The sequence below is a fragment of the Mustela lutreola genome, chromosome 9 (assembly GCF_030435805.1).
Source record: "Mustela lutreola isolate mMusLut2 chromosome 9, mMusLut2.pri, whole genome shotgun sequence".
Lineage (NCBI taxonomy): Eukaryota > Metazoa > Chordata > Mammalia > Carnivora > Mustelidae > Mustela > Mustela lutreola.
The window spans coordinates 43,152,765-43,180,418 of NC_081298.1; the positions used below are offsets into that span (position 1 = coordinate 43,152,765).

General features: G+C 42.4%; 1 protein-coding gene across 2 annotated transcripts in view; it reads left to right on the top strand.

Annotated features, from left to right (window-relative positions):
- The first annotated feature begins 3,274 nt into the window (after positions 1 to 3,274).
- Positions 3,275 to 27,654, top strand: part of DTD1 (D-aminoacyl-tRNA deacylase 1) — a 173,205-nt gene continuing 148,825 nt past the window's right edge. The window contains exons 1-3 of one of the 2 annotated variants that reach the window (XM_059134147.1): positions 3,275 to 3,453; positions 9,833 to 9,923; positions 11,554 to 11,789. In XM_059134147.1, the coding sequence (XP_058990130.1) occupies positions 3,411 to 3,453; positions 9,833 to 9,923; positions 11,554 to 11,789 (370 nt within the window). In that variant the 5' untranslated portion in view covers positions 3,275 to 3,410. The remainder of the gene's footprint in view (positions 3,454 to 9,832; positions 9,924 to 11,553; positions 11,790 to 27,654) is intronic. The other variant, XM_059134146.1, reaches the window with a different exon arrangement.

Consider the following 27,654-nt stretch of genomic DNA (forward strand, 5'->3'; position numbering starts at 1 on the left):
TGATAATTTGCCACAATGACTCACATGATGGGTCTTTCTGGTGATCAGCTCTTCATTTGAACTGATTTAATAACATAAAGTCAGAGGTGATCAAGGGGCATGAAAACCCATTCCTATCACATGGGAGATTCTGAGGACTTTAGAAGCTCTGTGCCAGAAACCCAGAACAAAGATCAGACACATTCTTTGTTATACAACAGGGTTGGAAATCCTGAGTTCCTTTTAGAATCTATTCACTTTGTGACATCTGTGACTCATGGAAATGGAGATGTGAAGAAGGTATTTGGAAGCACAAACTCACAGGAGATATCTGGAGCAGAAATGAAAATGGGAGAGTTGATGGCATGAAAGTGGAATTTTAAATATGAGAATGGAGAGGAAAAACCAGAGTGCACAGGGCCCTGAAGGCTTGTCACATGCAAAGTGGAGTGGAGGAAGACGGGGAAAGGAGGGAATCCTGGGGAGAGTGGCAACTGAGAAGCCAAAGGAGAAGGTGTGCAGCGGGGAGGAGGTCCTTCCAAGGGCAGAAGCCCCTAGTGTTGACCTTTCTGAGTTCACTAAATGCAAAAAAAGAACTTGGGTGTTTTGATATGTTTTTAGAACCTTAATATTTTTATTTTTAAGGAATCCCTACACCCAATGTGGGGCTCAAACTCACAACCTTGAGATCAAGAGTCGCATGCTCTTCTGACTGAGCCAGCCAGGAGCCCCTAAAACTTTTATTTTGAAATTTCCAACTTACGGAAAACTAAGGTCCTTTCCCTTCCAAATTGCCAACATTTTATTTCATTTGGTTTATCACTCACTATATTTTCTCTGTATATATTATTTTCTCCAAACCATTTAAGAATAAATTGCAGATATGATGTGCCTTTATCTCTAAATACTTAGGTGTGCATTTTCTATAAACAAGGATGTTCTCTTACATACAAATCAGGAAATTTACACTGATTTAATGCCATTATCAGATCCAACAGTTCTCAAAGTGTCCCTCTAGAGGACTTATGATTGCCAACTCTTTCTATAATAATGTATAGACAATATTTGCCTTTTTCACTCTTACTCCTTCAGGAGTGTACAATGGGGGTTTCCAGAGGTTCCATGGTGTATAATGTCCTCATTGCTCTACTGTTAACATATAATGAATTTATTATTGTTGTTTTTGAATGTGTTATAAATCAATGTTTCTTTGTTGTAATTTCTAATACAGTCAATCTCTTTAGATAAAACCCAGATTAAAAAAAGCTATTTAGGGTATTCAATAATTTTTAAGAAAAGGGATATTGACATCAAAATGTTTGAACTATGCTGATTAAATGTAAAAAAAATCAAATTTTAAGTTTTTCTCACTCTTAGGTTCTCTGATTGGGTCTGAGAATTAAGCTGACAAAGAGATTAACCGGAGAAAAGTACACAAACCTAATTACAAGACACAGAGCTTTCACAAGAAAATGTGGCTCAAAGAAACAGACTTGTGCATTCCTATGCTATTTTTTTTTTAAAGAATTTATTTATTTATTTGACAGACAGAGATCACAAGTAGGCAGAGAGGCAGGCAGAGAGAGAGAGAGGGGGAAGCAGGCTTCCTGCGGAGCAGGGAGCCCGATGCGGGGCTCGATCCCAGGACCCTGAGATCATGACCCGATCCGAAGGCAGCAGCCCAAACCACTGAGCCACCCAGGCGCCCCTCCTATGCTATTTTTGATGGAGAGTGGACATAATGGAGGAATAGGTCAAGGAGTATGAGGTAAGCATAGTAAACCGGGGGGAACCTTCCAAGGTCTCTTCTTGCCATCCCTTTGTCTTTGCAGATCAAGTTGTAGGGAGGGCACACAAGGATTTACCCCTGGTTTCAGGAGAGAAGGGTGATGGGAAGTTCAGAGTGACTTTTCTGATCCTGCTGCTTTCTCAAGCTCTGTTATGGTATTCGATATGCCAAGGTGCCATATTTTGGGAGTAGCCCGTCCTTTTTTTTTTTTTTTTTAAAGATTTAGTTAATTTATTTGACAGAAAGAAATCACAAGTAGGCAGAGAGGCAGGCAGAGAGGCAGGCAGAGAGGCTGAGCAGAGAGCCCGATGTGGGACTCGATCCCAGGACCCTGAGATCATGACCTGAGCTGAAGGCAGCGGCTTAACCCACTGAGCCACCCAGGCGCCCGGGAGTAGCCTCTTCTGAATGTCATCGCTCTACACCCACTAATGCTATTAGAGGTCTTGGAGAAGAAGGCATGCTGAAGCGGGCTTATTTTAAAATTTTATTTTTTAATTTATCTTAAGATTTGAGACAGAGAACAAGACAGCCACAGAGAACATGAGCAGAAGGGAGGGGAGGGAGAGGGAATAGCAAACTCCCTGCTGAGCGGGGAGCTTCACTTGGGGCTTGATTCTAGGACCTTGAGATCATGACCTTAGTAGAAGGCAGACACTGAACTCACTGAGCCACCCAGGTGCCCCTGAAAGGGGCTTATTTTTCTCAGCGATAATAATGTGTTGGGGTAATACTTGTACAGACCTTTGCAGCTTTCGAATGATTTTTACACAGTCTATTTTATTTAAATCAAGAATGCTGGTTGGGGGGCGCCTGGGTGGCTCAGTGGGTTAAAGCCTCTGCCTTCGGCGCAGATCATGATCTCAGGGTCCTGGGATCGAGCCCCGCATTGGGCTCTCTGCTTAGTGGGGAGCCTGATTCCTCCTCTCTCTCTGCCTGCCTCTCTGCCTACTTGTGATCTGTCTGTCAAATAAATAAATAAAATCTTAAAAAAAAAAAAAAGAATGCTGGTTGGGGGAAGCTGCTAAGTATTAGTATTAGAGGAATTAGAATGACAGGCTCATAGATCTATGGAACTGCCACGGCATGGCTAAGTCATATGAATACTTACATACCGTAGTTAAATAGCTATTTTAGGAAGCAGATTCTATTTTGTCTGGTTTTTGAGAAGACACCGAGGCGGGAAGACAAGGGAAAAGGAATTTGGGAGCATCGGGAAAGGGGGTGGGCGGGTGGCAGGAGAAACACAGTATTGAGATTCAGGACAAAACTGGGATTTAGGGATGATGGGCTTTTAGGTCGGGAATGTAACACAGCTGCCGCTTGGGCAGGGGCTGAATCTGTATAGGAGCTAGGGATCCCGCGGGGATTTCGGGATCCGGTGGGGGGCTGGGCCCACCTGTGGCTGGGGCAGGACCAAGGGCGGGGCGGGACCTATCACCAGGTGGGCGTGACCGACGTGGGCGGGGCCGACCTGTGAATGGGCGTGGCCGACGTGGGCGTGTCGCCGCCAACCGGGACGGACCGGGCTGTTCTGCGCGCTTCCTGGTGTCACCCGCAGAGGGCGCCGGCCGTCGAGCCGCCTGCAGAGTAGCGAGGCCGGAAGGAGCGCGGCGTCGCCCCGTTCGCCCCAGCAGCCGCCATGAAAGCCGTGGTGCAGCGCGTCACCCGGGCCAGCGTCACAGGTCAGTCGGGCGGGGCCGGGGTCGGGCCCGGGAGGAGCCACCCCTGACCCCGCGCCCGGCAGTCCCCGGCCGCCCCCGCGAGGGTTCCCCCGCGCCGTCCCCGAGGCAGCTGCAGCCGCTGCGGGCCCTGGCGAACTCGCCCCCGCAGCCGGGAGTCTCCGGGTTGGCTCCAGGCGCCGCCTCGGCCACGGAGCAGTCCACGTGCCCCGCGGGCCCTGGCGCGGCCCTGGCTGCAGGGTTCTTCTTTGGGTTCATGATAAACGCGGCTTATTATCGTGTTGTTTTTGTTTTGCATTGTCTTGTTTTGTTTTTTGTTTTTGGTTCCGAGTACCGGATGGCAGAACCTCTGAACATCCCCATGACCCGTTCTTCGGTGGAGTGTTGCACAGACAGCACGTAGGCAGCATTTCCCCAGCAAGGACACCACCATCCGCCCCTTACAACGTTCTATTTTAAATTTCCCATTTTTGCCCATTGTCTACGGGTCCCAATTTTTATGGAGCTTGACTGCCAATAAAATGAACAGATATGAAGAGTTGTTCATATGGATGAGTTCTGACAGTTGTGCACACCCATGTGACCGCCCAGACTCGATACAGAATGATCCCCGCCCCCAGGACACTTCTCTCACTTCTCTAACCCTACAGGGGTAGGGTCAGCATCTAAAGAATTCTGGATCCATTATTTCTGTTTGCCACCAGTTTCTTGTGGGACCGGGCCACCCAGCCATTTGTCATTACTGGATCACTGTAGTCTAGTTTGAACATCAGAGATTCAGATGATTAATGTGTATAAGGTAGTCGTTTTAAAAACTCAAACCAAGATAAAAAGATGTTAAAATTTTTTTTTAATGACTAATACTAGATTTTATTCTAGTCTTCTGTTTTTTTTTTTTTTTCCATACTTATAGTATTGTTTCAGCCCAAGTAATTCCAGATATCCTTTTCTTCAGCCAGTCCACACCAACTATGTGTTCTTGGGTCCACAAAAGTATAGATTTAAAAACAAAGCAACAAAATTCCCTAAAGAAACAACCAAACCCAGCAAAACCGTGTATTTAGATCTGAGAGTCTACTTTTCAGTGCTGCCTAATGATTTCTAAGCTGTTCTGTTAACTGGTTTTGAATATGATCCTGGAATAATAGGGAACAGAATAGCTTTGGGATTTATGGGCTTTTTAAAACAAAGATTTTTGGCCTTTCAGTTATAATTTACATTAATTAAAATGGGAAATTAATAGATGAAAAGATTTTTTTGCTTTTTTCAGCAAAATCTTGCATTCTGCTCTGTGTGGTCATCACCAACAGTGAGTGAACTTTGAGGAAATTAAGTTCTAATCTCTTGCACTCTTCATTCTGCTGATCTGATATATTGAGAACATGTATTTTGTGAGATTTGCTGAATAGTTTGAAAGATTTTAATTTGCTATTTAAATTGGGTGCTTTTAGTTAAAAAACAGCAAACCTGAAAATTAAAAAAGAGAAGCGTATTTAAAAAAAGAAGGGTATTAATTGTGGGAGGTTGTTAAATAAAATGGAATTCTCTCTCACTCCTGGAGGGAACTTCAGGTTAGCTAGGCCTTCTAGCTGAACTGTAGTGGAAAGATTTTCCGATTTCTTTAGAATGTGACTGGCTTCACTGAAACGTGTTGTACACGAATGGCATTTTATTATGGGAGTTTTAAAATGTCACTTTCAATTTTATGGTTGGGATAGAGGATATAGGAGTCATATCTTAGTATGTGGCAGACTCAATGAGATTGGTCAAGTACATTTTGATGTCTTAGCGTGGTTATTGTGATAATTTTAAAACCGTTATTATGGAATATTTTGAACATGTTCATTTGGTTACTCAGGCGGCAAAGTGGGGTAGCTCTCATGTCCTATCATTCAGCTTCAGCAGCTAAAATCTGAATAGAATCATGTAATGTTGGGAAGGGGATCTAAAATGGGCTTGAATGAGTTAATTTGAGAGGTTGTGAATTCTTCTTGAAGTAGAGGTCAGTGGTGATGCCAGTGTGCATGGGAAATTGACCAAATATCTCAGGTCTTTTCTAGCCCTGTGATCTGTTGTCTAAAATGGTGATTTTCAAGTTTTTTTTTTCCCCTTGGAAATTAATTTGTCAATAATAAAAGAACCCTTTGGGTCTCCTAGTTCTTCTACTTGTCCCTGGAGGGGGAAGGAAAACTACTCCAAAATAGGAGAGGAGACTATGTTATATAGATAGACTTTGGGGCATAATTTGTTTCTTATTAAGACAGTAATAGATTATAAAAATGTTGAAACTCTTCAAAAATTTTTTAAAAATTTATTTATTTATTTATTAGAGATTGAGAGAGGATCAAAGAGGCAGAGGGAGAGGGAGAAGCAGGCTCCCGGCTGAGCAAGGATTTCCCTCTGGGACCATGACCTGAGCCAAAGGCAGATGCTTAACTGACTGAGCCACCCAGGCGCGCCCCCCCCTTTAAAAAATATTTTTAAAAATTTTATTTATTTGAGAGAGAGAGGGAGAGCATGAGAGAGTGGCTGAGGGAGAGGGAGAAGCATGAAACTCTTCAGGTAGTGATTTGAATCACTTTGAATTGTGATTCTACTTTTTAGAATCTATTTCAGAAAAGATTTAGAGGGATGAATAGCCAGAGCAGGGAGGATCTTAGAGCAGTGAAATTACTACTCTGTATGATACTGTAGTGGTGGATACCTATTAATGTATATTTGTCCAAATCTATGGAATGTGCAACACAAAGAGTGAACCCTAATGTAAACTATGGACTTTGCGTGATAATGATGTGTCAGTGCAGGTTCATCAGTTTTAACAAATGCACCCTTGTGGTGGGGGGTGTTGACAATGGGGAAGTGATGGATGTATGGAGGCAGTGAGTATAGTACCTTTTTCTTTTTTTAAAAGAGGGGTTGTGGAGCAGAGGGAGAGGGAGAGAGAGAATCTTAAGCAGGCTCCATGACCAGGCCAGAGCCAGATGCAAGGCTTGATCTCATGACCCTGAGATCATGACCTGAGCAGAAATCAAGAGTTGGACACTGAACTGACTGAGCCACCCAGGCACCCTGAATCTGTATCTTTGCTCAGTTTTGTTGTGAACTTAAGACTGCTCTAAAATGTAAAGTCTAAAGTTTAGTATACAGAGGTTTCCCCCACAGTGTTATTTATTGAAGTGAGAATTTTGAAACAAACCGTATATCTAGGCAAATGGAATGGTTAGTTGGTCCAGTGGATAGAATGTAAATATTCCACTTGATGGGATGTCACTATTAAAAGATGTTTAGGAAAAGCTTATAACATGGAAAAAATCCTTATGCACTGTTAAAAGGTGGGACACAAAAATTTATATACAATATTATTACAGTATTTGAAAACAAATATGGAGTAAAACCTATGGATAGAGAAAATATCAAAAGGAAATCATTGAGGGGTTCCTGGGTGGCGCAGTTGGTTAAGCATCTACCTTTGGCTCTGGTCATGATTCCAGGGTCCTGGGATTGAGCCCTGCATTGGGCTCACTGCTCAGTGGGGAGCCTGCTTCTCCCTCTGTCTGCCTCTCCCCCTGCTTGTGCTCTCTCTCTGACAAATAAATGAGTAAAATCTTTTAAAAAAAATTTAGAAAAAAGGAAATGATTGTAATATCAAAGTGCTTGTCTTTGGTGTTCTTTTTTTCCTTCCTGTTTCTTATATTTTCTAAATTTTCTGTAATGCTTCTGCATTAATTTAATGGTGGCTATAACTGAATAACCATTATATTTAAGCTTTTAAAACATAACTGGGGAAAATTAAAAAAATATATTATTGATATTATAAGAAAATAATGACTTCTTTAAAGAACAAAAAAAGCCAGAAGCTTTTTCTAAAGCAACACAAACAAGCCAACCACCCCAGTTGTTTACTGGTTATTTCAGGATAGATTATTTCTGTTTCAGCTTCTGAGTCATTGGCTCAAAGGACTGTAAATCACTCATAGTCCATTATAAGCAAAGCAGTGCAGAAGAAAATACTTTTTTGCATAGAAAGAAGAGAAGTTAAGTTTTACTGATATTTGCGTTGGAATGTGTTGATGCTGATACTCCCCTGGGGTCTGCATGTCAGGTGGTCCCTTGTCAGGTGAAGGAAGAGGGGGGTTTCTCATTCTTTCCTTAGCTTGCAAGATATGACAACACTTTTCAGTCTATGATGCCTTGTCAGGTATATTTATAGATAATATTATCCAGCAGAAGCAAACAGGAGAATGTCAGAGTCTACCCTTCTCCTGATTGGAACATTAGGCTAATAGATGGTAAATAACAAGACGTCAATAATCTTTTTTTTTTTTTTTAAAGATTTTATTTATTTATTTGACAGAGAGAGATTATAAGTAGTTAGAGAGGCAGGCAGAGAGAGAGAGGAGGAAGCAGGCTCCCTGCTGAGCAGAGAGCCCGATGCGGGACTCGATCCCAGGACCCTGAGATCATGACCTGAGCCGAAGGCAGTGGCTTAACCCACTGAGCCACCCAGGCACCCAAGACGTCAATAATCTAATGAGAGTTGGGAAAAAGTTGGCCAAAAATTGGACACCTAAGTGGCTCAGTGAGTTTGGTGTCTGCCTTTGGCTCAGGTCATGATCTCAGGGTCCAGGGATTGAGGCCTGCATTGGGCTCCCTGCTTAGCTGGGAGTATGCTTCTCTCTTTTACTCTCCCTCTATATTCTTTCTGTCTCAAATAAATAAATACAATCTTTCAAAAAAGTTAAAAAGGTGGCCAAAAATTTTGAAAGTTATAAAGATTTAACATTTGAAGTATGGATTTGGGTTCACCGTCATAACAATGGATCTTGGCCTAAGAACTGTGCTAGCACTGAGATACTGCATCATAGTAGTGAAGTGTACATTTGACTATAAGTACATACACAAATGCTTGGAATATATATTCACAGATCTGTTTATTTGTGGGTGAGATGCATGATTGAAAGGGATTTGGAGGTCATTGGCTTAGAATACAAAGTTTAGTACCAAACTGGGAAATAATAGAAGTTTGCTGACTTGAAGGTTAAGTCGTATTTATTTAATTATTTTCTTATTTAAAAAGATTTATTTATTTATTTTAGAGAAGTGGAGAGGGGGCAGAGGAAGAGGGAGAGAGAGTCTCGAGCTCTGGAGCCTGGCACAGGGTTTGATCCCATGACCCCAAGATCATGACCCAAGCCAAAACCAAAAGTCCGATGTTGACTGACTGCACCACTCAGGCACCTTGAAGCTTAGCTTTTATTCATTTATTTTTTATTTATTATTATTATTTTCTAATGTTTCTTTTTTTAAAATTTTATTTAATTTATTTATTTGACTGAGAGAGAGAGAGCACACAAGCACGGGGAGCAGCAGGCAGAGGGAGAGGGAGAAGCAGGCTCCTTGCTGAGCAGGAAGCCTGGTACGGGGCTTGATTCCAGGACCCTGAGATCATGACCTGAGCTGAAGGCAGCCGCTGAATTGACTGAGCCACCCAGGTGCCCCGAAGCTTACCTTTTATACTATGGTTTTTATGTACAGTGTATTTATCTCTTTATAGTAAGTCGAAAAATTATTTATTTTTCTGACATAAATGTCTGTTATTTTGTGTTGCCTCTATATTGTGTTACCATATTTGCTGATTCCCAAGAAAAGAAGGTATCTCCTTTCAGAGAATTAATACTGGATTAATAATTAATTAAAGCTGGATTCTCTTGGGAGGAAATCTCTGTTCTGTTTTTACAGATGGGCATATTCTGCCATGGAAAGTTTAAGGTATCTTTCCCATGGTATTACAGATAAAAATATGGTCCTAAAATTTGGCTTAGTGGTTGTTCATTTAAGAACTCATTCATTCCAGATAAAAACATCAGAATGGGGTATCTGGGTGACTCAGCTGGTTAAGCTACTGCCTTCGGTTCCCTGCTTGGTGGGGAGTCTGCTTCTCCCTCTGACCCTATCCATCTTGTGCTCTCTCTCTCTTAAATAAATAAAGAAAATCTTTAAAAAAATCAGAACGGACTTAAATCTTGATTATCTCACTGCATTTATGGAACTCATTTTTTAAAAAATTCCTTTAAAATTTTATTTGTTTACTTGTTTATTAGAGAGAGAGAGAGCTCAAGAGATGAGAACATGAGCGGGGTTGGTGAGGGGCACAGGGAGAAGCAGACTCTCTGCTGAGCAGGGAGCCTGATGTGGGTTTTGATTCTAGGACTCTGGGTGCCACCCAAGCACCCCTATGAAACACATTTTTGAGTACCTACTAACTTTATCAAAGAAGTTATAAGAAGTACGTGTGATATTTAAACATTCCTCTGGTTACTTAAAAGTGTGTCATGGCACCTGTTTGGTTCTGAGTCTTTTTAACTTTTTGTTTTCTTTCTAGTTGGAGGAGAGCAAATAAGTGCTATTGGACGGGGCATCTGTGTGTTGCTGGGTATTTCTCTGGAAGATACACAAAAGGAAGTGGAACACATGTAAGAGGCGCATTTTGAAGTCATTGCTATCTGAATGGGATGTGTAATGGTTCCATTTCTATATTTCTGTCTACCTGCCTATGTACTGATCTTTCTAAATTATATATAAACATTCACTGGAACTTTTTTTTTTTTTTAATTTTATTCATTTATTTGACAGAGAGAGAGATCACAAGTAGGCAGAGAGGCAGGCAGAAGGAGAGAGGGAAGCAGGTAGGCTCCCTGCAGAGCAGCGAGCCTGATGCGGGGCTTGTGGGGCTCCATCCCAGGACCATCAGACCAAGACCTGAGCTGAAGGCGGAGGCTTAACCCACTGAGCTATCCAGGTGCCCCATGTACCCTGGAACTTTGATAGTATTTTATTCCTATGAAGTGAGCTTCTTTTATCTGTGTCCCATTGGTGTAATAGGGTTATCTCCATGTTTCAGATGTGGAGACTGAGGAAGACTAATTTGTCAGGTGACACCCCCTAAGTTAGTAGCAGAGCTGGAATCCTGCAGCCTTGGTCCCTATTTGTTCCTTTATCCCAAACCATTCTCTTAATGCAGAACTGAACTTTTCTTATGAATGATTTCTCTTTCCAGTTTGAGCAGTATGATCTGGGCACCATTTATGCATTTAAAAAATGCTCAGTTGTCCATTGTATGCGTAGCATCTGGAGCTCAGACAGTTAAATTATTTGCCTAAGATCATGAACGCCTGTGTAGCAAAAAGCCTGAATTCACTTTAGATTCTAGGCTCCCTGACTCGGAAGCTGGTGCTGTTTTTACTGGGATGGGGGAGTTTGTCATTGCTATTTCCTGACTGGCTCTCTAAGTACAGGCCGCCTCCCCCCAGCACCTCATGGCACATTTGCTTCGGATGTATGTAGATCTGTTTATTCTGCCTGTTGGTGCCCATACCTGGGTATAATTCCACCCACGGTCCCTTTGTAGTAGGTTGGAATCAGACTTGGAACTTAATTCCTGCTAAGGACTAAATGTTCCCTGGTCCTCTTCCTTGCCAAAGTGGCTGCTCTTTGTCATCCACATTTATAAGAAAGGCCCTCCTGGGGCTCAAGAGGCATGTAACACAGTTGTCAGGGAGGCTACTGCCAGGACTTTTTGCATATTTGCAGTAACCTTGAGTTTTCTCCAGGGTGTTTGCCCAGTGGTTCATTTTGAGTAGCTCAAAGAAAGGGTGTAAAGATGGGGTATTGTTTATTCCAGTGTAAAGACTGAATTCTTCCATAAAAGAAATTAGAATTGGGTCCCTGTCTTGACACTTCCACCAACCGGAAGGAGCAGTTAGTGAGTGGTTGTTCTTAGCTCTGGTTCCCATGGGTAGCTGCTGGGGGGACTGGCCAAAAAAAAAAAAAGAAAAGAAAAAGGAATCCCGAAACAGCCCTGTGATGTAGGTCTGTTACTATCTCATGTTATAGGTGAGGAAACTGAGGCCTAGAGTGGATAAGTTACTTGCCCAAGGCCCAAATAACTTTCTCCTTATGTCCTTACATATATGTATTACGAATAATATTATGTCAGCATTATGTCCTTATTCGACAGGATGCTGGTGACACTTTGGAAGTATGGAGTGCGTTGGGGGTGCTTAACGATTCTTCAGGTAGCTCTCCCTACTGTTTTCCTCGTAGGGTCAGAAAGATTTTGAACCTGCGTGTGTTTGAGGATGAGAGTGGGAAACACTGGTCAAAGAGTGTGATGGACAAACAGTACGAGGTGCTCTGCATCAGCCAGTTCACCCTCCAGTGCGTCCTCAAGGGCAACAAGCCTGACTTTCATCTGGCAATGCCCACAGAGCAGGCAGAGAGCTTCTACAACAGCTTCCTGGAGCAGCTGCGGAAGACATACAGGCCGGAGCTCATCAAAGGTAGGCAAGAGGGTGAGCCCACCCAAGAGGAGGGTCTCTGGGACACGTCCAGAAGGGGGAAAAGGAATCTGCAATTATAGTATTTCCTTGTCCAGAAAGTTTGTTGTTTGTGCTTATTATTTCCTTGAAACATCAGAGTGGCTGCTTTCTTCTGCTGTGGTCGGAATCGGAGTCCTCTAAAGGCCCCTGGTACTGTTTATCCTTCTTCTTTTTTCTGTTCACATGTGAAATGTTTAGCAATGTTTGATACAGTGGTGTTTTATTTTGCTTGCTTATCATGTCCGACAGAGAATACAGGGTAAGCCACAAATGTGAGCCAGGTGTCATTTTTAATTTCTTATAGCCATATTAAAAAAAAAGTAAAAAGAAACAGGTAAAATTAATTTTAAAAGCACATTTTAGGGGCGCCTGGGTGGCTTAGTGGGTTAAAGTCTCTGCCTTCAGCTCAGGTCATGATCTCAGGATCCTGGGATCGAGCCCCGCATCGGGCTCTCTGCCAACAGGGAGCCTGCTTCCTCCTCTCTCTCTCTCTCTCTGCCTGCCTCTCTGCCTGCTTGTGATCTCTGTCAAATAAATAAATAAAAATCTTTAAAAAAAACAAAAAACCCACAAAAAACACATTTTATTCAACCCAAATATATCCACAATAGTACGATTTTACCTCATAATCAATATAAAAAGTTGAGATAATTTTCATTCCTTTTTGGTGCTAAGGTTTTCTTTCTTTCTTTCTTTTTTTTTTTTTAAAAGATTTTATTTATTTATTTGATAGGCAGAGATCACAGGTAGGCAGAAAGGCAGGCAGAGAGAGAGGAGGAAGCAGGCACCCCGCTGAGCAGAGAGCCCAATGTGGGGCTTGATCCCAGAACCCTGGGATCATGACCTGAGCTGAAGGCAGAGGCTTTAACCCACTGAGCCACCCAGGCGCCCCAGTGCTAAGGTTTTCTAAATCTTGGTGTGTAATTTATACATACAGCCCATCTCAGTTTGGACCAGGAACACTTCACATACCTAATACCCTTGTGTGCTTAATGGTTGTCATATTGGACAGTGAAGGTATAGGTCTTTGCTTAACTGCTTATTGGTGGGAAAGCCAACCTAATTTGACTGAGGCTTAGTCTAGAAAAAAGCCTTGGAATAGTGGTCCTGTTTTATGAGAGAATTGTAAATCTGAACTTATGAGTCTGTTTAAGGGGGCATTCATATTCTGTTTTTAGGTTTCGGCGGGGTGGGGAGGGAAGATTGCATTTAATACCATCATGTTTTGCCTTTTATTTCAAAGCTGTTAGAATGTTTAGCCTTCTTTGGTAATACATCTCAATGTGAGACTTTTCTTAGTAGAATGTCTCAGTATCTAACTGCAGTTTCTTTTGCTGCCATCATACCCTTTTATAGAGTCTAAGAGTTGTTAATAGTTAACTCTATATTATCTCCTATACTTTGACTTTCTCTGGAAGAGACAAAGCTTGGTCCCTTATTTATTGAACCTATTTTCAACCTTAAGGATTAGAAGTTACTGCCTGATTTTGAAGCTCTGTAACAAAGCCCTACATTGAGGATTGTCAGCTTATTAGATTCACTTTTTTTTTTTTTTAAAGATTTTATTTATTTATCTGTCAGAGAGAGAGGGAGAGAGAGTGAGCACAGGCAGAGAAGCAGGCAGAGGCAGAGGGAGAAGCAGGCTCCCTGCTGAGCAAGCAGCCCGATGTGGGACTCGATCCCAGGACGCTGGGGATCATGACCTGAGCCGAAGGCAGCTGCTTAACCAACTGAGCCACCCAGGTGTCCCAGATTCACTTTTTAGAAGAGTGATATTCCTGTCTCTCTTCAATATTTTTTCTTCTCTTAATTCTCCTCTTAGCTGTGTGAAGTGTCCCTTTGCCATGATGAGGATACCCCTGCCTTAAATCAAATCCCACTCTCTCCTTGGGTCCTGGTAGAGTAGAATGTATTTGCCTCTTCTGGAAATAATCCAAGTTTAGAGATCCATTCATAATCTGGTCATGGATGTCTCCAGTACTTTTTCCCACCCTGTGTCCATCAGGATTCTTTGGTATGGCATTGTTGCAAAAATGTTTCGTCCCAAAATTAGTAATTAAGTCAGGTCCTCTAAATGATTATTTCTCTTTGCTGAGCTGAAGATTAAATGCTGTCATCATTGTCTTTTGTGCTTGGTATTGGTAGAATCATCCCATTTCTGAGTAATCTCAGACATATTTTAGAAGCACCTTGAAAGGATGAGCACAAGGAATATTATAAAAATGTAAATAAAGGCACTTTAAATGGGAGAACACTAGTGGTTGTTAAAGAATGCTCAAGTGAAAACAAAACAGCTTTCATCTGAGTCCTTAAAGAGGAGTGTTTTGTGTATTATTAGGTGTTTTGTGTTCCTTTTACTTTTTGAAGTGGTGTGTATTTTATCCAGATAATTCTCTGAAGTGCCTGAAGCAATGTACTATAAACACTACAATTTTATAATGGACCACAATTTAAGTTCGTGGGGATATGATACATCTGATCGTTTTGATAAAAATTGATGTGATTTATGCAAAGAGTTTTAATCAAAATTTATTTCCAAATCCTTTGGACTTTGAGAAACACTTAAGTGGGACAACAGTGCCTCTCTTGCTCTTGCAGCTTTTTATCTCTTTTATGGTCTTCAGTAGAACGGGAAGCAGAGAGCATGTTTTACAGGCTTGCTGTGTTTTGCTTAATTTTGGGTTTTTGGTTTCCACTCCAGTTTGGAACGCCCTCTGAGAGTGGAAAGGATGATGGAACACAAACCAACTGCTAATAAATACGTTTTCTTTATTTTAGGGTTCTTGTGGCCACTTTGGCAATTTTAAGACTTAAAGTAGTTTAATTTCCTTTTTGAAAAAAATTTAAAATGTTTTTTTTCTAGTTTTATATTGCAATTGACATGGAACACCCTATTAGTTTTAGCTGTACAGCATGATGATTTGATACATTGGTATATTGTGAAATGATCACAATGCTAAATTCAGTTAGTTCCTTACCTCACATAGTAACAGTTTATTTTTCTTGTGATGAGAACTTGTAAGATCTCCTCTCCCAGAAACTTTCAAATTTGTGATACAATATTGTTAACTTTGGTCACTATGGCATACCATAAGCCAGAATTTATTTATCTTACAACTGGAGGTTTGAACCTTTTGGCCACCTTTACCCATTTCACCCACCTTCCATACCCTGCCTCTGGCAACCACCAACCTGTGCTCTGAATCAATGAGATAGGTTTTTTAGATTCTGCATATATGTGAGATTGTGTAGTATTTGTCTTTCTCTGTCTGTCTGAAAGCCCTTAAGGTCCACCCGTGTCCTTGAAAATGGCAGGATGTCCTCCTCCTCCTCCTCCTCCTTCTTCTTCTTTATTTTTATTGGCTGAATAGTATTCTGTTGTGTCTATACACCACGTCTTCTTTATGCATTCATCTGTCAGTGGACACTTAGGTTGCTTCCATGTCTTGGCTATTGACTTTAATTAGACTTTGCATTTATTTTTACTCCTTTGCTCTTTTTTTAAAAAAAATATTTTATTTATTTATTTGACACAGAGAGATCACAAGTAGGCAGAGCGGCAGGCAGAGAGAGAGGGAAGCAGGCTCCCTGCTGAGCAGAGAGCCCAATGTGGGGCTCCATCCCAGGACCCCCTGGGATCATGACCTGAGCCAAAGGCAGAGCCTTAACCCACTGAGCCACCCAGGTGCCCCACTCCTTTCCTCTTTAATGACTGGAACTTTATTTTAAATTTATATTTAGTTTATTTCTCTTAACTTGTTGTTAAGGATTGAGTATCAGGAAGATTGTCCCCTTTATTCCCTGTCTCTCTTCCCTTCCTGCCCCACCTTTCATGCTTTTCCTCACTAGCTGCAGCTCTTTCCCTTAGGCCCAGCCCACCTCAACTGTCTTTAGTGAACTAGACCTTATTGCTTTATGACTGAAGAATGTGAAGGTATGATGAGTTCAGGGTCAGCTTGGGCTGGATTCCCTCTGTCATCACTGTTTTGACTGTCTCTTTGGAATTCTCTGAGTCCTGCTTTCCCCTGTGCGTTTCAGCCTTGTCCTCAGGCAGGCCTTCTGCAGGATGGTCATGATGGTTACAGTCTTCACAGTTCACCATCCCAGGAAGGACAGTAAGTCTTTGTCTCTGCATTTCAAGCAGAAGTCCTGAAGGTCACTTTGATTGGGCCAGCTTAGGTCCCATGGCCACCCTTAAAACCAATATGGGATGGACTGCGTGACTCAGTTTGGGTTATGTGTTTTGTAGAGTATGGAGTTGACCTCCTGGGAACCACCTGGAGCCACAGTGAAAGTCTGAGGCTGTTGGGAAGGGGGATGGGAGAAATGCCTTCTGGAAGGGCTACCTGAAAGTGCCACTTGTGTGTCCTTGACTTGCTCTGTTGGTGGCTCTTGGCAGTGGGATTAATAGAAGGGGTGTGGTCAAGGGGAGTAGGTGGTCCTAGCAGAACTGCCTTTCTAGTAGTGGGGATGGTGAGGGGACTGTCATATGATGTGTGTGCAGTTAATGTGGGTCTCCCTTTTCTGGTTACCTGGGAGGCAGGAGCAAATGGCATAATACCCCCAAATGGCTCTTTGAGGCCCTTTCTGCCCCAGTTGGCCTTTACTTGGTACTTGAAGCCAAGTTGACCCACGTACTATCATGACCAGAATTCTCAGCACCCTTGACCTGTTTGGATGTAGTTTGTTTGGAACTCTCGGGCTTTGCTTCTGCCATGGCACCCCTCCCCACTCTGGTCCAGTGACACTTAGGCCTTGTGAGAGTATTTCCTCTTCTCAAGAACTTGCCTACCTTGTCTTACGCTGCTATTCACTATTGCTGCATAAAATATTACCCCAAAACTCAGTGGCTTAAAAATAACCCTTCTGTCTTCCTCAGTTTTGTGGGTCAGGAATCTAAGAGGGGCTTGGCTGGGTGCTTGTCTCTGAGCGCTATGGTGTTGGCTGGAGCTGGAGGATCTACTTCTGAGATGGCCTGTGCATATTTCGCTCCGCCCCTCTTTCCCATCTCATCTTATTCCCCAGGGTCTCTCGCCATCACTTGGTCTTCTTACAGTCTGGTGGTCTGAGGGTAACCTGATTTCTGACATTGTGGCTGGCTTCTCCCACAGTGAGCAGTCCAAGACCAGGTGTTTCACGAGACAGGAAATGAGAGTGCCAGCCCTTGAGGCCAGGCCTGGAGGGGGGTATAGTATCACTTCTGCCATATGCTATTGGACAGAGTAGTCACACAGCTTCCATGGGAGGGATGCAGACCCACTTTATAGTGGAAGGGATGTCAGAGTTTGTGACCATCTTTAATCCTGCGTAGCTTGTAACAGTGGTGTTCTCAAAGGGTTTTTCCTGTTCTCTGGCTCTTTTTCTGATAATTGATTTAGGGGGAAAACCCAGTGCGTATATTCAGTTTTTGCCCTCTACTGCAGAATGAACTAGAGGTTAAGGGTGCTTTATTGGACACCCAGACTGAGTGGGCCCAGGAAACTGGGTCCAGATGTGGCCCTTGGCAGCCCATTGGGAATCGCCATCCTTCAGAAAGAGCATGGAAAAGTAGTGTTCAGTGGGAGGCATTACATGCTGTCAAAATTGAGTATTAAACATGCATTGCTTTTATAGGTAGGAAAAAGTAAATGTTAAACCAAAATGAAATAGTTGAGAGAGAGAGATCTCCGCTCTCCAGCTTCTTGTTCCAACACTGAGCCATTTGTAATGGGCCCAGGGAAGCAATCACCTGTTGGCTTTGTTGAGCAAATCAGAAGCTGCCATGATATTAAAAAGAGCTACCTGTGTATTCCCTGTGGGCTCTGATCTCTCGTGGGCGGCAAAGAGCTAGACCAATGTGGAAAGACATTTCAGGAGAGCAGCAGCTCTCTGATTGCCTCAGCTTTGTTCACTCCGTGGGACATCCATTATGTCCAGGGCTCCTACAGGTTTGTTCACAAAGAGAAGGCGCCGGGAGGAGGAAGCCCACATCCAGTATTTGCTTTGTGGTTAGTGTTTAATTTTTATGGATTTGTTTAATATCCTACTCTTTTTATTACATAAAGCATGTTAGCAGCCTGAGTGAGCTTTCAGCGGAAGCCTTTTATATAGTTCAGCAAGGGTGTGATGCCAGAGGCATTATTGTTAATGTAAATTTCGGAAATCACAGCATGAGAGCACATCTTCATTGTTGATAAATGGCAAGGCTGGTGGACTGTGATATAGGCCGATGGCTTTCATGAAATCTGATGCAGATGTGTGACTGATCTTGGCCAAAAAGTTAGTTTTCTGTTAGTTTTCTCCTTCCTTTCCATTCATTCTCTTCAGCTTCCTTTATTTCTGCCTGTCTCTTTAGGTCTTAGACTTACACTAACTATGTCATCTCTGTGACTAGTTTACCTTCGTTTAGCTTCGTTTAGCTTAAATGGCAAACTATATCTATTTTTGCTTTTGTTTCTTTCATTATTTATTTGTTTTTATTTTTTGTTTTCTTATTTTTTAATTTTTTATTAACATATAATGTATTTTTTGTTTCAGGGGTACAGGTCTGTGATTCATCAGTCTTACACCACTCATAGCACTCACCATGTTTTTGTTTCTTTTAAAAGATTTTGTTTTTAAGTAATCTCTGCCCCCAACTTGAAGCTTGGACCTATATCCCCAATATCAAGAGTCACATGCCCCATTGACTGAGCCAGCCAGGCTCCTTAGTCCATTTTTGTGTTTAGATCCTAGCTTTTTGTGATTCCTTGATTTGCTTAGTTGATTGCCAAGGTGAACAATAGCATACTTTTTGCCAGTTCTCCTTTCCCTATCTAACTGTTTGGAGCCACATTATACATAGTGTCACAGATGTGGTCACCAGTATCCTGTGTTAATGGCAGAGCGGCACACCGTAGTTATTTTGTGTGACAAGTGCCCCTGGGCCCAGGGAGATGAGGACAGGCTCCTTTTGGTGGCTTTACTGTTTCATCCATTTGCTTCCTCCCTGGCTCTTTCTCCCTCCTGTCTTTATTCTCCTTCAAACCCTTTTATCTCATTTTCTGAGTTCCTTCATACTCCACTTGTGAATTGTGGGGTCAGCCTCTTTTTCTTGCCCAGTAGAGTCTGTGATTGCAGCTCAGTTTGACGACATGAAGGCCATTTTTAAAAAAGAAGATGAAGGTACAGTTGTGAAGAAACTCACTGTTGTCATAATCTGAGGACATGAAATAACCCAGGATGAAAGGAAGAGTCTGAATCTCTCAGTGGAAGTAGGGCAAATTTAAAATTGTATTGTTTTGGGGTCTGCAAATTCAGAAATATTGATAAATTATTGATAAAATATTTGGCTCTCTATATTTTCTTCAAACAAAGGGTGTATTAAATAATAGGGTACATGGCATTGTGTCTCAATTGCTTTTTCTTTCTTTGGTGTGTCCTTAGGGGATCTTCCATTTTACTAATTTTTTTCTTTGACCAGGTCCAGTTTGGAGTTGAGCCTGTCATTTGAGTTTTAAGTCAGTAGCTTATTTTTTATTCTCAGTATTTATTCTTTCTAAAATTGACTTATTTTTTATTGTGGTAAAATAAACACCTTTTTTATGTAACATAAAATAAACCATTTTAAAGTATAGAGTTTAGTAATTATGTACTCACAGTGTTGTCTAACCATCACCACTGTCTAGTTTCAAAGCATTTTCATTACCCCGAAAGGAAACCCTATGCCCATTAAGCAGCTGCTTTCCCTTCTCCCCTACCCTTAGCTCTGGTAACCAGGAATCTGCTTTTGGTCTCTATGGATTTGCTTCATCTGGATATTTAATGTAAGTGGAACCATACAATCAATATGCAGCCTTTTGTGTCTGGCTTCTTTGACTTAGCATAATGTATTCAAGGTTCATCTTTTGAACATACAGTGTGCATACATACATACATTGTAGCATATCATCAGTACTTCAGTGCCGTATACAAAGAATATCCCATTGCGTGAATATGTCACATTTTGTTTTTCTGTGAATTCTTTGATGGACACTTGGCTTGTTCCCAACCTTTCAGCTATTGTGCATAGGGCTGCCCTAAACACGTGTGGACAAGTTTTTGTTTGAGCACCTGTTTTCTTTTTTTAAAGTTTTTTTTAAGGTCTTTCTTTTTTTTTTTCTTTAAAGACTTTTTATTTATTTATTTGACAGACAGAGATCACAAGTAGGCAAAGAGGCAGGCAGAGAGAGAGGAGGAAGCAGGCTCCCTGCTGAGCAGAGAGCCCGATGTGGGACTCGATCCCAGGACCCTGAGATCATGACCCGAGCCGAAGGCAGCGGCCTAACCCACTGAGCCACCCAGGCGCCCTGAGCACCTGTTTTCATTTCTTTTGGTTATATACTCACGAGTGGAATTGCTGGATCGTATGATAATTCCATTTAACTTACTGAGGTACACCAAATTCTTTTCCACAGTGACTTTTTACAGTCCCACTGGCAGTGAGGGTTCTCATTTCTCTGTATCCTGCCACAGTTGTTATTCCCTTTTTAATTTTTATTTATTTTTTGATTATAGCCGTCCTAGCGGGTGTGAAGTGGTATAGCATGATGGTTTTGCTTTGTAATTTTCCTAATGGCTAATGATATTGAGCATCTTTTCATGTACTTGTTGGCCATTTGTGTATCTTCTTTGGAGAAATGGCTATTCAAGTTCTTCACTGATATTATTTTATTTTTATTTTTAATTTTTAAAAAAAGATTTTATTGATTTATTTGTCAAAGAGACAGAGACCATAAGCAGGGGCAGCGGCAGGCAGGAGAAGCAGGCTCCCCGCTGAGCAAAGAGCCCAAGGACCCTGGGATCATTACCTGAGCCAAAGGCAGACGCTTAACCCGCAGAGCCACCGAGGCATCACATCTCCACTCATTTTAAAATTGAATTGTTTGAGGGGCACCTGGGTGGCTCAGTCAGTTAAGCACCTAACTGTTGATCTCAGTTCAGGGCTTAATCTCAGCGTTGTGAGTTCAAGCCTTGAGTTGGGGCTCACAATTAAAATGGAATTGTTTTTTGTCTTTTTGTTGTTGAATTGTAAATAATTTATAAATTCCAGATACCAGACCCTTATTATATGATGATATATGTTATATGATTATATGATTTGCAGATATTTTCTCCCATTCTGTGGGTTGTCCTTTCACTTTCTTGATAATGTCCTTTGATGCACAAAAATTTAAAAATTCTTTTTTTTCCCTTTTCTTTTTTTGTGGGCTCACCATAGGGCTTGAAATCATGATGCAGAGGTCTAGAGTCTCATCTCCCCTGACTGAGTCACCAGGCACCCCTAAAATTTTTTTTTATTGAAGTGTAGTTGACATACAATATTATATTAGTTTCAGCTGTGCAACATAGCGATTTGACAGTTATGTATGTTATAAATGATTAAATGTTTCTACCATCTGTCCGCATGTAGAATTATAGCAGTATTATACACTACCCTGTGCTTTACTTTATATCCCTGTGACTTACTCATTTTATAACTGACAGTTTGTACCTCTAATCCCCTTCACCTATTTCACCCATCCCCACCCCTAAAAGTTTTTAATTTGATGAAGTCCAATTTTTTTTTTTTAAGATTTTATTTATTAATTTGACAGAGAGAAATCACAAGTAGATGGAGAGGCAGCCAGAGAGAGAGAGATAGGGAAGCAGGCTCCCTGCTGAGCAGAGAGCCTGATGCGGGACTCGATCCCAGAACCCTGAGATCATGACCCGAGCTGAAGGCAGCGGCCCAACCCACTGAGCCACCCAGGCGCCCGATGAAGTCCAATTTTATCCTTTTTTTTCTTCTGTGTTTTTGGTTTTATATATAAGAAACCATTACCAAAGTCCATTGTCATGAAGGTTAACCTTATGGTTTCTTTCATTTTTTTTAACCTTATGGTTTCTTCTCAGAGCTTTATAGTTTTAACCCATACAGTTAGGTCTTTGATACTTTTTGAGTTAGTTTTTGTATATGGTGTGAGGTAAGGCTCTAATCTCATTCTTTTGCATGTGAATATCCAGCCATTCCATCATCATTTGCTGAAAAAACTATTCTTCTCCACTGAATGGTCTTTGTACTTTTATTGACTATATATGTTTGGATTTGTATAGTAGCTTTTGAAATTGAAAATTGTAAGTCTTCCAGTTTTGTTGTAATTAATTTTTGAATAGGTAATGTGATCAGATAGTTCATACATCAAAATGATATGAAAAGGTCTGCCTTGGGAAATGTGTTGTCTACTCTGTTTCCCTTACTGTCTGTAGGTAATCACTTTTAATTAAATTTTTCTGTCTTTCTAGTGTTTCTTCATGGACATGTGAGCAAATATAAATCTATATGTCTCTTTTATACAATGGTAACATCTTTAACAAATTATTTTTAAAAAGATTTCACAGTGTGTTCCAGAGATTCTTTCCTTATTAGTTCTTAGAGAACTTCCTCACACCTTTTGGAACAGCTGTGCAGTGTTCTGTGGTGGGAACAGAGCCTAGCTTACTTAATCTATTTTAAATCTTATTTAATCATGTGGAGCATGGAGGCATGACCCTGAGATCATGACCTGAACCAGAACTAAGAGTCGGATGCTCAATGGACTGAGCCACCCAGGCACCCTTGCTTTTTTTTTTTTTTTTTTTTAAAAAGTACGCTCCATGCCCAGTGTAGAACCCAGCACAGGACTTGAACTCACAACCCTAAGATCAAGACCTGAGCTGGGATCAAGAGTCAGATGCTTAACTGACTGAGCCACTCAGGTGGCCCAAGGACAGACATTTCTGATAGTAATTTTTGAAATGTCTGCTAGATTTTGAATCATGGTTTCTTAGGATTTCTATGACATTTCTTACTCCAAAGCTACAAAGAAATCTGGCTATTTTCTCCCCTAGTGGATTTATGCTTTCACTTTTTGATTTTGAAATCGTAGATCCATTTGGAGTTTATCTTCTGTACAGCGTAAAACAGATCCAAAATTTATCTTTCTCAGGTGGTTATGAGATGGTTCCCCAAAACATTTATTTAAAAAACCAACTTTACCTCCACTGATCTGAGATTCTGACTTTATCCCATACTAAATTCCTGTATGTGTTCATGAACTGTTAGGTTTTGTTTCTATTCTGTTTTTGTTTTCTTTTAGTCTGTATGATGAAGACACACTTTCAGTTATTGAAGATTTTGCTATACTTTCTATAGGGTAAGGGGAGTCTCACCCACATTGCTCTTTGGAGTTTCCTGCCTATTCTTAATTGTTTTTCTATATGAACTTTTAAATCAGCTTGTCTAGCTCCAGAAAATAATCTGTGTTATTTTCATTTGAATCATACTCATCGTATAAATTTATGAATTTTGTGGTGGATGATGATAATCACCCTCTAGCATATTTCCTTACCTTCTTTGACTTTTTTGTGGCCATGGGGGCTCCCCACTCAGGGGAGGGTAAGAGTTTATAGGCTTAGTCCTTCCAGTCAACCTTTGAGCTTCTCTGAGGCTACTTCTCCCATATGTCTTTTCTTCCTAGAGGCTCTGAACTGGATAGAACCCTGCTGTGAAGGCACTCCAATCCCAAAGTGAAGATTTATTCCCTAGCCTGTGTCCCAAACTATGTCCAGTCATATCACCTAGCCCAGCACAATAGAGGTTCTACAGTGAGGCTAAGTGATATTAATACACTCCTTTAATATAATACATAAGAAATGCATAATAAAATGCCAACAACATGGAGATGCACTGAACTTGAATGTAAACCTTCTTCCATTCTTACAGTCTCAGGGAAAACTCCTAGGTCAAGTTTAAATTCTGTATCATATTCAAGTATAAAGGAATTAAAGTTTAAAATCAAACTCATGGTCTGATGAGCTCAGAGGCCATTCTCCCTGGTTTCTTTTCTTTTTTTTTTTTTTTAAAGATTTTATTTATTTATCAGACAGAGAGCAAGCACAGGCAGACAGAATGGCAGGCAGAGGCAGAGGGAGAAGCAGGCTCCCTGCTGAGCAAGGAGCCCGATGCGGGACTCGATCCCAGGACGCTGGGATCATGACCTGAGCCGAAGGCAGCCGCTTAACCAACTGAGCCACCCAGGTGTCCCATTCTCCCTGGTTTCTTACTTTGCTGCTCTTGGTGGAAGGGTATTCTTGCCCAGTGGGGTCCAGGCTCTTTCAGCACAACTGCACCGTACTGTATAAGGCTCCTTGTAGGTCCTCTGGGGCCTCACACTGCATGTCCTCACACAGGCTCCCTGACGCCTTAATGAGAAGAACAGGGAGCCTTCCATGTAGTTATCCCAAGCAGAAAGAAGCCATGCCCAGGACCCCAGTAGAGACCAGAGATGTGCAAGCAAAGCCTGATGGCCAGAGAAAACCTTGCCTTCAGCCTCTCTGTTATATGAGGGGGGCTGTGCCAGTAGGAATCTGACTTCAGAACTTCAGCTCAGATGAGAATTTAACCTCCCAGCAAGAGGTTAATTTTGGGCTATTTCCCCTGGCAACTCCTGTTTACAGCTCTTTAGTTTGGAATTAGGGTGACCCCCTTTGGTGGTAGGTGCCCTCACCTGGGAGTAGACATTTTCATTTCCATGCTGGGCCACAGGGTCTGTTCCCTAGTTTCTCTGGCCTTGGACTCCCTGGCCTGAGACGTCTGCTGCCTGGAGGAGGTGTTTCTCTTGAGTGGACAGAACCACGACAGAGACAAGCAGAGACCTTTGATAAAGAGGACTTGAGCCTGAGGAGAAGCCACAAGATTCCAGGAGTTGACTTTCTGGTGCCTTTCATGATGCTGGATGTGGAATGGAACCTGGCAGTGGTTTTAATGCTGCCACCCAAGGCCTAATGTGGCTGACAGGGCCTGTTGTGTGCCCTTTTTCCTACAACTGAATCTTTTCCCCAGCCAAGTCATTTAGGAAATGTCATTGCTGGAGCTACTGGACTTTGCTGATGGCTGCCAGAGCCCTTGCCTCTGCTTCATAGGTTCCCTTGAGCCAGATTAGCCTGCTGGGGAATCTGTGCCCTACTGGTGGTGCCCTGAATCCGCTGAGCTCTCTGGGGAGGGGGGCTCGGGGACATGGTACCCTCAGAGAAGCAGTTCTGTGCTGGTGGGCAGAGCTGCCATAGTGCCCATGGCCCACCAGGGTCCACTCCTCTGGGCTCCAGGTGTGATGCAAGCCCATGCGTCTAGACCAAACTCCGTTAGCTGCGGTGGCCCTCTCCTTGCCACATGCTTATTTTGAGTCCTCCAGTTCCACACATTTGCTTAATTTCTTGGTTCCCAGCCTCTGTACCTGATGTTAGGGTCTCCATCAATAACCCTCCTCCCTGCCTGCCTGGGCTCTGAACAGCTTTAAAGTAGAGTGAAGAGGAAGCCTGGGTGGTGAGGACTTTGCCTTAGTGACTGAGGGAGCTGCCTTTGGGGGTGTGCTCAGGTGGCTGGCCTGAGGCTCAGGACTGGTCTCCAGAGGTAGGCCAAGTCCCAACTTGGTCATGGCCATGCAGGCTGGCTATGGAAGGTGCATGGGCTTACTCCCAGCCAGGCCAAGAAGCCGTCAAGCCTTCTGCTCTCCATTTTTCTTCAATAGCATGTTCTTTTTGGTGTGGTTTCTTTGCCTGCCCCCACCTCCCCGCCATTTACCCATATTCTACCATGGACAGCAGTGGGAGTGACAGCAGTAACAGGGACCCAGATTTCCTGCACACTGACTGTGGTGCTGTGGGCCCAGTGCCATACTTGTATTAACAAGCAGCCTCCCTGTGGTGACCTGCTGTGGTCCTTGAACCAGCAGGGGCTCAGAGAGGTGGGGGGGGGGGCTTCTCAGGGAGTGGTGACCATTAATCAGGTATTGTTCAGAAGGTGGGATGTCAGCCTTCACAGGCTAATGGGGTGCAGTGGTTTGGAGCTCGTAGAGGCCTTGGACAGTAGCTGCTGGAAACCAGGTCACAGCAGGTTTGGGGCTCCTGCTGGGAGTCTTCCAGCTGGAAACATGTGGCACAAATGTTCCTGACACGTGCTTCTCCAGCTCTGGACAGAATCCTGGGACTTAGAGTTAAGGGTGACTTGATTATATCATCATTAGAGCCCTGCTGTAGTTCTGCAGATATGTTTCTGTCTTTTAAGATTATTTTTAAAAATGTTTTTATTTCCTCTGGCCAGTATAAATTTTTCATGGGGCTTTACTCTTTGATCTGAACTGGAAAAAATGTTCCATTTTAAGACCTCTTAAAACATGTCTTTGGATTTATTGTCTATACAAATGGAAATTCAGATAATAGTTCTGTTCATAACTGAAGAAAAACAGGAAAAGAAAATAAATTTTTCGCTACTTGAGTGATAAACACGGTGAAGCATATGCTGTATATCCTGGCAACAGAAATTCAAGGTCGGAAATAATTCCTTTCCTCCTGAGTCTGCCTTCAGCTTCCCTGAGGAGTGCAGCGGCTGAAATTTTGTACTAATTGTAGCCATAATTTTAGCATGCAATTAAACACATGATTTCCTTCCCAGCTGATGTCTTTTTAGCTAGTCTGACATGGATAAAACAAAAGCCCTGTAGATTTAAATGGCCACTTTAATTTGATAGGAGTTGAAGAAAAGTCACCATTGTTTGAGCACTTTTGGCTGCGTGGTAGAAACGAGATTAATCTTGCCTGTAAAAATGGTGAACAACTTGGGTGCTTCTAATGGAGTTTCTAATGCTGCTCTCTGAGCATTGAAGGGAACCAGCTGTTGGTATGTCCATTTTGCTAAGACCCTCCATGAGGTTAAGGATCATTGGACAGAGTGCTACCAGGGGGAGAAGTCCGAGATGGGAACTGTATGGTTGTGGCAACAGGAGCAGAGGTTCGTGGATGTCGCCTTATGCGGTAGTGGGTCTGGCACCTGAGGGAACCTAGGACCTGAGAGCAGAGCTGCTCTCCAGGGAGGGAGCAAGAGAGGCCCCAGGCTGGCCTGCCCTGAGCTAATGTGTCCATTTGGTGCTTTTCTTTTTCTTGGCTTCTCTCAGCGGGTCATTTGCCCTGTAAAGGATATTTTATGTGAAATTAGAGCTCCTCGCTCCGGGGAGTTTGGGAACTACCAAGGTAAAGAAACTAAATAGGTTTCTCTATTCAAGGACACCTTGAGAATCTGTTACACGTTGCTGTGCTTTGTGAGTCTCTGAAGGAGAGTTCAGCAAATGTGGTTTTCCAAAAGAATGTGACTGTGGCATTCTTTATTCAAGGAATACCTGGCAGGGCACAGTTGGGGAAGCGTGGTTCATGAGTGTCATGAGTGTCAGGGCTATCTGCACCTGGCAGCTGAGTCTTTGATCTCTAGCACCATGTTGGCACATAGTTGCTGTGAGTGAAAAACAGTGAGTGGTTTTTCACATGTGGACTGGATCCCATATGCTCTCTTTGTTACTTACTGGTTGGTGGCAGCAGAGGAGTTCCTGGTGGTTCTCTTTGTGAGCATTTGTACTATTTTAATCTGGATCCAGTTCTTTTCTTACTTTGCATTTAAATTGATAAATTTAAATTAAATAAATTTAATTGATAAAGTGTCAAGACCTGTGTGTTCCCTTGACTAAGTGTCTGTGTGTGTTATCAGCAGTGATTAGGCCCAGGGTTTAACAGAGGTACTTGGATGGATGGAGTCGTTTTTCTGATACTGCACCGAGTCATCTCTCAAGACATATTCTTGGATTTCTTTATAAATGTAATTCAGCGTTTGGGGATTGGTCAGATACAACTGAGTGGGTTTGGGTGTTAAAACAGAAGGTTTGGAATAGGACACAGAGAGGAGCTCTTTTCTGGGGCAGCCTGTGGCCATTTTGAAATGAATCCTAGAGAGGAGGATGGTTCTCACAGTGAAGGAGCAGGATCT